The sequence below is a fragment of the Belonocnema kinseyi genome, chromosome 2 (assembly GCF_010883055.1).
Source record: "Belonocnema kinseyi isolate 2016_QV_RU_SX_M_011 chromosome 2, B_treatae_v1, whole genome shotgun sequence".
Lineage (NCBI taxonomy): Eukaryota > Metazoa > Arthropoda > Insecta > Hymenoptera > Cynipidae > Belonocnema > Belonocnema kinseyi.
The window spans coordinates 157,472,733-157,483,814 of NC_046658.1; the positions used below are offsets into that span (position 1 = coordinate 157,472,733).

An 11,082-nucleotide genomic window follows, 5' to 3' on the forward strand; every position below is an offset into this window, starting at 1 on the left:
TTTTGCAAAAATTGTTCATATGCAAAATCCAAAATTTTGCTCAAAACGCTTCGAAAAAATTCAGGCGTATTCCTTGGCTGATTACAAGAAATTTTTATTCTTGATGATTTTTCCGAAAAGCGCATCGTTTATTGTAAACAAATTCATGAATGTTTTCACAAAATTTTGCCATTAAGACGCCAATTTTGAAAATACTAAAACGAAAAATCGATCTTTAAACCATGGATTCTCAAAGTTTAGACATTTATTCCACCGGTTAGTGAGATTCCAGGTTAATTACAGACTCGAAAAGCTTTGGAAAATGGTTCACAAAAAAAAATAGACACGAAAAATCACGTTTTTTTTGTTTAAACTGCATTTTGGGATAATAAGAAATTTTTTTGAGGAATTTCATTGGCACCGACGGAAAGAGGAGATCTTAAGCAAAAAAATATATGTGTCTCAATTTTTTCTAGTGTCGAATAGTCTTAGTTATTGGCCGTTGAAAAGCAGTGTACCGGTAGTGGCGTTTTGGCCGTTTAAGGGTTATAATGCGTAATTCCAAATATTTTCGCTTTAAAAATTTTCCATTTAAAATTTTTATTTCTAAGCATACATTTTTAATTTGAAGAATTTTTAAATGGTTTCTCAAAGACTTGAGCAAATAAAAAATAACATCCTTTGATGTTGAAAATTTTGGATAAATACATTTTTATTTAATAAATAAATAAATTTATCTGTACTTTAAGTAATAAAAAGTGAAGAAAAACGATTTGACAAAACGATTTTAAATCAGTTCAAATTTTAAGAATTTTCAGATTTTAACGTTAAAACTTAAACGGTTTAAAATGAAATATCCAATTTAAAAAATTCTAAATTCTAAAAATTCTAAAGTCGAAAATATCCAATTTTTAACACATTCAATTTGAAATTTTTAATTATAAAATATTTAGAAATATTTAAATTCTTATTTAAGACAAGTGAATTGAAACCAAATATTTAAAAATAAATAATCTTTAACTGAATTGTTTGACATAGAAAGCCTGGAATCGTTAAAATTTCGAAGAGCCTTTAAACTTTGAACGTTAAAATTTTAATCGTTGTATTTGATAAATGCCTAATTTGTAAGTGAAATTTTAAAATTTTCATGTAAAATTTACAAATAACCATTTGTAGAAAAAAATTGAGCAATTTTAAGAGATATTTAGGAGTTTTAAAAAGATTAAAAATTATCATGCAAATTTTGAAAAACTTTTTAAATATTTTCTTAAAAAATGTGTCCAAACTGAAAAAATATTTTTAATTTTCATATGAATCTTAAGAAAATGTTTTTATTCTCTGGAAGCCTTTCGCAATTCTTGAAAAGAATCTAATTTTTTTTGGTTTAAAATTTGTGAAAATTCACATTTTGTTTTATATTAGGCTATCATTTTAAGTTTTACATTAAGTTTGAATCTTTTTAAAACTTTTACATATCTCTTAAAATTACTCAAATTTCGCACACAAATAATAAATGTTCAATTGTTATTTATACATCCAAATTGTAAAGACATTTTCTAAAGTTTGCAGGATTTTCTGAAAATTGTAGAAAAAAATTAATTAATTTTGGCAGATATTAGAAGTTCTGAAAAAATTTCCAAAATAATTTTAAATTTACAACCAATTTAAAACTTTTTCTAGATTTATCAAGGTTTTGAAATAAAATTTTGAAGTTTTCCATGGATGTTTAAACTTATTAAATAGAAAATAATTCAATTTCTACATTAAGAAGTATTTAGTTTAAAATTTTTCAATTTTTCAATTTTTGATGTTTCTAGCTTAAAATTCCTTAAAATTATATAATTCTGAAAATTTTGAAGTTCATTGATTGATTTTTTAATTTAGGGTATTGAAAAGGATAAGGTAGATTTAAATTTTTCCAAATTGAAAAATGTTAGTACCTTCAATCTTATTCGCATAAATTATTGAGCATTTGAATGCGAAAATGTTTAATTAAAAAATTTTAAATTCCAATTTTAAAAGTTCAAAATTTAACAGTTCCACTTTGAGTGCTTTAATTTGCAGCTCAGGTTTTGTTACCTCAAGTGGAAATTTTTTTTAGCTTTAGTGTTCTATTTTTTTAATTTCATTGACCGTGAAAAATTTTTGCGAACCGGTAACAACCGGGAAATGATCGGAAATTTATTTCGTCGATTAAAACGGTCACCCTGTTGTTATTACTATTATTTATTACTATTTCAACTCGATATTTTCATTTTTTTAATTTAGTAGACTGCTCTTTTTTTTACAAATTTTGTTTACAATCTAATAAAAACTATTTATTAAAAATAAACTTAACTATTTCATTGTCAATTAAACCTTTTGGTTTAAGATTAAAGTGTCTGAAAATTAACTTTTTGTTGAAAAAATTTAACTGTTTTCTACCAAAAATCGTGTTTTTGCCTTGTAAATTCAATTATTTGGGATAAATGTCATCTTTCGGATTAGAAAATTCTACTATTTTATTCAAAGTTTAATTTATTAAAAATTTGTCACTTTGGATAGATAATTTATCCTTTTTCGTTGGAAAAGAACTATTTTTTGTTGTTGAAAATTCATATTTTTTGTTGTAAATTTATTCTTTTTAGTAAAAAGATATTCTTCTTGGCTTCAAGCCCATATTTTTCGTAGAAATTTCAACTATTTGGTTGACAATTAAATTTATTTTGTTGAAAATTCAAGTGTTTGTTTAAAAGTTAAGCTTTTTGTTGAAAGTGCATACTGTATGGCGTGAAAATTTAATTGTTTTTTAGAAAAGTTGTCTGCTTTTTTTTTAATTTATCTCTTGATAATAATGTCATGTTTTTTGGCTTAAAATTTAAGTGTTTTTTTTTTAAATTCCTCTTTTCGGCTTGCAAATTCAACTATTAGGTAAAAAAGTAGTTTTTTGGGTTCAAAAATTCAACTATTTTGTTAAAAGTTTAAATACACATTTTGATAAAAATTCGTCTTTTCTGATAGAATATTTCTTCCTTTGGATTGAAAATAAATTATTAGTGGTAAAAAAGTCATCTTTTTTGGTTCAAAATTCATCTTTCTTGGTTGAAAATTTAACTATTTGTATGGGAATAAAACTATTCTTGGTTAAAGTATAGTGTTTTTTGTTTAAAAGTTTAACTATTTATTTGCAAATGCAATTACTTGGTTGAAAATTCTTCTTTCTTGGTTGAAAATTAATTATTTTTTTACAAATTCATCTCTTTTAGTCGAAAATAAAACTTTTTTTTCAGAAAACTTGTCATTTTGGATAGAAAATTCGTATTTTTAGATTGAAAATTTATCTTTTTTGGCAGAAATGTCATCGTTCTTGGTTGAAAATAAACTTTTATTCAGACATTATTACTGTATTTAAAAAAATTCACTTTTATTTTTAAATTTAATTATTTGATTCAGAGTTCCACGGTTTTGTGAAAAAGTCATATTGTTATTTGAAAATTCAACTTTTGGTTCGAAAATTCGATTCTTTTGTAGAAATTTTATTTTTTTGGTTAAGAGTTTAACTATTTTGTTGTAAATTATTTGTTTCAGTTAAGAATTAATGTTTTGAACTGTCAATTGAACTATTCCAGCTTTGTTTGAAAATTTATCTTTTTTAGTTAAAAATACAACTATTTGGTTAAAATTTATACTATTTTATTGAAAACTCGTCTTTTTGGATCGATAGTTTAGTTAAAATTTTCTTTTTATGGTTGAAAATTTCTGTTTTTGATAGAACATCGAACTATTTGGTTACAAAATTGAACTATTTGTTTCAAAATTGAACTATTTGGTTAAAAAAGCCAGTATGTGGTTGAAAATGAACTTTTTTTTGTTAAAAATGCATAATTTCTGGGTTGAAAATTCCTCTTTTTGGTTGAGCATTCGTTTTTATTTTTGTTTAAAATTATTATTTATTATGTCTATTACATTTTTAGTTGAAAATTGAAGTATTTGTTAGCAAATGAAAATTTTTTGTTTTTAATTTATACTCTTTAAGTTAACAATTGAATTGTTTAATGAAAAATTCGTCTTTTTCGTTTAAAAATTCATCATATTGAAAATTAATTTTTCTTCGTCGATTATTCCACTTTGTTGAAAATTTGTTTTTACATTTTCCCTTGAGAATTCTTAATCTTTTGGTTAAAAATTAATCCACTTTCTAGAAAATTCCACAAATTTCTTAAAAAGTAATTTTTTTATTTGAAAATTCTTCATCTAGTTTTAAATTCAGCTTCTTCGTTAAAAATTTACCTATTCCAATTTTGGTGGAGAATAAATCTTCTGTAGTTTAAAATTCAACTGTTTGATTTAAAATTAAATTATTTCTTGATTTGAAATAAGCTGTTTTGTTAACAATTTATATTTTCTTGTATAAAAGTCAACTGTTTCTGAGGCAATGTTTTATTTGAACGTTTTTAGGACAGGGACAAGTTCAAGTGCAGTCTAGCCTTGAAAATCATAAGCGTGAAATCGCTTAAAATACTAAATCATCGTTTAAACAATTCACCTTGGCTGACTCATCCTTTACGTAGCTACTGAAAACTTTATATAATACTTCCGCAACGTTGAACTATTAGAGCAGATACGGTTTATAGTTTATACTACACCATGTAATGCAGATGCAGGGAGATGAAAGCTCTTTTATTGATTTCTTCTTCTAGCTTCACATGCATAGTACATAAAGAAATTATCTTTTTTTAAATATAATTTTCACTTCTCTCTTAATCCGCCTTGGAATTAATTCCGCTTGCTGTCCATATTAATAAATATGTATACCAATTATTATTCAAGCCCTTCAGTTTATTTTTGAAATCTAATTTTTTAACTGGAAATTTAACTATTCTATTTTTGGTTGAATATTTATCATTTTCAGTTGAAAATCCAACTATTTGGTTGAAAATTAATGCATTTTATTAAAAATTAATCTTTTTTGGTATAAATTCAATCCATTTAGTTCACAATTATGTTTTTCTCATTGAAAATTAATTTTGTAACAGAATTTTTAACTATATCATGTTAGTTTCAACATGAATCTTCTTCAGTTTAAAATTTCAACTATCAAATATTAAGTTAAAAATTCCATTATAAAATATTTGGTTTAAAATTCATTGTATTTTGTTTAAAATTATTCTTTTTTGGTAGAACATTAGTTTTTTTTAATTTGAAAATCAAGTTTTTTATTATTAAAAATTACTTTTTTGTATTGAAAATTAGTTTTTTTTTTAACTAAAAATTTAATTAAATTTTGTTTCGAAAATTTTTCTTATCAACATTTAATCTTTTTAATAGAGAATTTATTTGTTTGGTTGAAAATTTAAATATTCCGTTGAAAATTTATTTTATTTGCTCAGAAACTTATTTCTGTGACTGAGAATTACTTGAAAAGTTTAAAAGTTCATTTATTTAAAAATTTTTCATTGAAAATTAATTTGATCTGCTTAAAAACTTATTTTTCTAACTGAAAATTAAACTGTTCTATTTTTTGTTATTATTTTATTTAAAACTAGTCTATTTTTGCATTTTTTGTATAGAAAATGAACCTTTTTGGTTGAAACTGCCATTAAAAATTAAAATATTTGGATAGAAATAAATGTGTTTCATTAAAAACATTTCTTTTGTGGTAGAAAACTATTATTTTTAGGTGAAAATTAGTTTTTTTACAATAAATATTATATTGTTTTACTAGAAATGTAATTATTTAATTTTTTGTCGAAATTTTATCTTTTTTTATAGACTTTTAATCTTTTTGATAAAAAAATTATTTATTTGGTTGAAAATTTAAATATTTAGTTTAAAATTTATGCCATGGTTAAAAACTGATTTCACTACCTTAAATGAAAATTTTTGTATTTTGTTAAAAAATACTCTTTTCTGGTAGAAAATTATTATTATTTTTTAACTCGAAATTAAACATTTATTTTTTGTTGAAAATTCATGTGTTTAATTAAAAATTATTCTTTTGTGGTAGAAAATTAGTTTTTCTCATTGAAAATTAATTTCTTTAACTAAAAATTAAACTATTCAATTTTTAGTCTAAATTTTATCTTTTTTGGCAGACATTTAATATTTTTGTTTAGAAATCCATCTGTTTGAATACGAATTTAAGTATTTTATTAAAAATTTATTTATTCAATTTATTTAAAGTTGAAAATTCTATTAAAAATTGAATTAAAAATTAAAATATTTGTTTTGAAATTCATGTTTTTTATTAAAAATTATTCTTTTGTGACAGAAAATTAATTTTTTTTGTTAAAATTTTTATTTTCTTGGTTGAAGATTAGTTTTGTTTGTTGAAAATGAATTTTTTTTACTAAAAATGTATCTTAAATTTTTTATATAAATTTTATATTTTTTTAGACATTTAATATTTTCGATATGAAAATGCATTTAATTTGTTGAAAATTTGTCTGTTTTAGTAAAAAATTCAATTATTTTGGTAGAAAATGCATGTTTTTGGTTTGTAAATTCAACTTTTTTTTTTATAAATTCGTCCTTACTGCTTAAACACTCAACATTTTGGATGAGATTTTAATTCTTTATTGATCGAAAAATCTTTCTTGGTTCACCATTAAATTCTTTTCTTGACATTGAGTACTTTTTGGTTTCATTAAACAGTTTTTTTTTATTAAAAATTAAAAAGTTTTTCCCTGGAAATTTCCATCCCTGCACTTTTTGTTTAGAATTTATTTTTGTTATCAAAAAGTCATTAGTTTTGTTGAAAATTTAAATATTTGGTTGAAAATTAATTATTTTGATGGAAAATGCAATACTAATTTTTGTTGATTAATCAATTTTAATCAACTGAAACTCAATTCTTCATAAAGTGTGTGAATTTAGCAACATTCTTTCCTTCGAATTTTTCAAATTACCCAATCGGCATTTAGGAAAAGCGACAACAATGCTTTCGAGATTTTCGCAACAACCCCATTTTTTCGAGCAAAATACTGTTCAATTCTGAGCGCTTCAAAACGCCGCAATTGAACGAGAAGATTACATCGATTATTGACAATTGTTTTAATTGGAACTAAATCTTTGGCCTTATTCGAAGTTGATTATTTTGCTTCATTGAATTACAGAAAAATGATAAATGAATTTTGTTCAATAAATCATTCAAATTCTCATGAATTCCATCAAAGTCTTTGAAATTCAGTTGAAATCTACTAAATTCACTTATATCTACTCAATTAAATGGATTTAAAAATTTGTTTATTAGTTTTTTCCTCCAAATCATTGTGAAGTATTGTAAACTCTACTTGAATTTTTAGACATTTTATCACATTTTTTCGAGTCCCTTTGAATTCTTGTAACTTCACTGCAATTTGACTGAAATCAGCGGAATATTTTGAATTTTTTTGAACTCATTGAAACGCATTTCGAATTCGCCAAGAATTCCTATTGATTTATCCTAAATTATTAATTAAACATTAATTAATTGATCCATAATTAATTAAATAATTAATTCTTAGGATTTTTACTCAGTTTTTTACTATCGCTTAATTCATTATAAATCACTTGAATTCTTCTAAATGTATTCAATTATATCAAATTTAAATGGTTTAAAAAATTTTTAAATCGGGTTTTTATACACCCTGAAGTCCTTCAATCTCACGTTAAATATTTCGGTGTTTTGTAACATTCTTTTTAATTCCTTTACAATCTTCTGAATTCACTTAAATCTGACTCTAATCCGTAGAATATATTGAATTTTTTTCAATATACTTGAATTTTTTATGGATTTCTTTGAATTCTCATTTCCCATAAATTCCTCTAAATTCATTAGAATTTCATTTAATTTATTGACGTTTTTTTATTACTTGACTTTATCCTGAATTCGTTTAAATTCATCTGAAATTCCTATAAATTTCATTACATTTTTTGCGTTCTTTTAAATTGATTTCAATTTTACTCAAATCAGGGAAATAGTTCCAATCAATTTTTTTTTAATTCAATCTAATTTTAATGAATTTCGTCGAATTTTTCTTATTTTCCTTACATTTTTTTTAATTAATTCAAATTTGAATTAATTTGTGTTTTTTTCATTTCTTGAATTTATCCTGAATTCGTTTAAATTCACCTGGGATTCCTGTAAATTCTATCGAATTCTTTTAAATTCCTTGAAATTCTTATAAAATCACTACAATTTTACTGAAATCCGTGGAGTATTTTAGATTTTTAAAATTATTTTTAATTCAATGGAATATTTATGAATTTTATTGAAATCTTCTTATTTCACTTAAATTCTTTTAAATTCGCTGAATGTTGATGAATTTCCTCGAATTTTCCCCAAATGAATTTTGTTCAATAAATCATTCAAATTCTTATGAATTCCATCAAAGTCTTTGAAATTCAGTTGAAATCCTCTAAATTCACTTATATCTACTCAATTAATTGGATTTAAAAATTTGTTTATTAGTTTTTTTCTCCAAATCATTGTGAAGTATTGTAAACTCTACTTGAATTTTTAGACGTCGAATTCTTTTAAATTGCTTTAAATACTTATAAAATCACTACAATTTTACTGGAGTATTTTAGATTTTTAAAATTATTTTTAATTCAATGGAATATTAATGAATTTTATCGAGTTCTTCTTATTTCACTTAAGTTCTTTTAAATTCGCTGAATGTTGATGAATTTCCTCGAATTTTCCCCAAATTCTTCTAAATTTATCAGGAATTCCTCTAAATTTCATGGAATTTTTCTGAATGCCTATAAATTCCTTTAAAATTCCTTTAAAATTACTTTAATTCTAATGAAATCAGGGGAATATTATGAATTTTTAAATTGTTTTTAATAAACTTGCATTTTGATGAATTTCATAGAATTCTTCACATTTTTCCTAAATTTCTCTAAATTCATCAGGGATTACTCTAAAATTTCATGAAATTCTTCTGAATGACTTTCTATTCTTTTACATTTACTTGAATTCTACTGAAATCAGCGGAATATTTTGGATTCTTTAAATTGCTTTAAATTCGCTAAAATTTTGATGAATCTAATAGAATTTTTCTCATTTCCCCCAAATTCCTCTAAGTTCACCTGGAATTCCTACAAGTTTAATCGAATTCTTCTGAATACATTTGAATTCTTTTAAATTGACTCTAATGCTACTGAAATCAGGGGAATTTCGCATTTGCTCTAAATTCCTCTAAATTCACCAGGAATTCCTCTAAATTTCATCGAATTCTTCTGAATTTCTTTGATTTCTTCTAAAGTCTTTAAAATTAATTCCAATTTTATTGAAATCAGGGAAATATTTTGGATATTTTAAAACTATTTTTAATTTATTTGAACTTTGGTAAATGTTATTGAATTCTTTTCAATTAAATTTTAATTCCTCTGTTCAACTTTACCTAGAATGCTTATCAATTTCATCGAATTCTTTTCAATTCTTTTGAATTAAAAGGAACATTAGTCACTTTTTCAATGTAAATAGGTCACTCTTGATCACTTTTTAAAAGTAAATTAGGCTGTGATGTAGCCCTGTGACAAAAACGGCCACCCTGAATCCTATTTTATTTTTTTCATTAAGGGGGTGGGGTACCTTGGAGGCAAAAAAAATCGAATTTTTGTGCATTATATTTTCTAAAAGTATAACATTTCAAAAGTAATTTTTTCACTCGTTTTCTAGTTTTAAAACTTTAAACGCGTTTTTTTTTTTAAACCACGTTTTTGAAACGGGGTCCGCGATTTCTTAAAAACGGTTTATCTGATCGTTACCAAATTTGAACCAGTTATTCTAGATATCATTCCACGAGGATTGAACGTTCTTTATTATTATTATTATTTTTTTTTTTTTATCAGTTCCACTTTTGATTTAAGATACTTCAATGCTGTGGCATTAGTGGCCCCATTTTGTGCCTTTTTTCTTGCACTCTCCGGAGAATGACTGTAACTCGATAAATTTTTTATATTTTTAGATGAGAAAATTATTGAGAGAAGTTGAAATGTGTGTCCATCGAATCCCATAACACGTGTGCTCATACAAATACAAGTTTGTTCAAAAAAAATTGACGAAAAATCGATTTTTTTATACGTTAATTTACCCTAGCCCCTTAAAACTATCAAGCCATCTTGGAATTGACAAGTGGATGTAACATCCTGAAACTTGACACGAGATAAGCCCTAATTGAACAGTATGTAAGACAAGCCCAAGTGGACAAATTGGCTGATGCGAGATTCTTAATTTGCAGGCAAAAGCATTGGGCAGAGTTCTCTTTGACCAAGTTTGCAAACAGTTGCACCTTCTCGAAGCGGATTACTTTGGCCTCGAGTACCAGGAACTCAGCGGAACGAGGGTAAGTCGTCGTCAAATTCCTATCAGAATTAGACTCACTTGCAGAAAATTTGACCATTTGGCAAAAGAAGCGAGCACGTTTGAGCATCTTGTTGATGTTGAGAGGCGGTTGGCTTTATAGCTGAGCTAATCACAATCGCTTTTACGATCTTTCAGTATTGGCTGGACCTAGAAAAACCAGTTTGCCGACAAGTGGGGCTGTCGCTGGTCGATCCGCTCCTGAGGTTTTGCGTCAAGTTTTACACGCCTGATCCGGCCCAGCTCGAGGAAGAGTTCACCAGATACTTGTTTTGTCTACAAATCAAACGAGACTTGTCTCAGGGTTTGCTCCAGTGCAATGACAACACTGCAGCTCTTATGGCGAGCTACATTGTTCAAGGTGCTGATCTATCTATTTATTTATTCATTTATTTATTTATTTATTTATCATTCGGCCGTTATTATTCGAAAATGGCAGAAAGGGGCCTTAAATAAACTACGTTAACACTTTATTGGGGGGGGGGGGGTCTCACAAATCCTACGGATGGCATTCAAGGTAATGTTACATTTATATGCACGTTGTAGGATTTAGAGAAATTTGTTTTCTCAAAGTACATCTGGTAAGGTTTTTATCACGGTTCCAGGTAATAAATGTTTTATCTTTTTGTTGAAAAATTCCATTTTGTGTTTGAGAATTCTTGAATTTAGTGAAAAATTATCTTTTGTTCCGTAGAAAATTATTTTTTCTCTTTAAAAATTCATATTTTTGATTAAATATTTAATAACTAAGTTTTAAGTTAAATTACTTTCTT

General features: G+C 25.0%; 1 protein-coding gene across 1 annotated transcript in view; it reads left to right on the forward strand.

Moving 5' to 3' along the window:
* The window catches only part of LOC117167867 (FERM, ARHGEF and pleckstrin domain-containing protein 1-like), a 74,075-nt gene that overhangs the window by 38,063 nt on the left and 24,930 nt on the right, over positions 1-11,082 (forward strand). The window contains exons 3-4 of the mRNA XM_033353089.1: positions 10,188-10,292; positions 10,448-10,670. Coding sequence (XP_033208980.1) covers positions 10,188-10,292; positions 10,448-10,670 — 328 coding nt within the window. The remainder of the gene's footprint in view (positions 1-10,187; positions 10,293-10,447; positions 10,671-11,082) is intronic.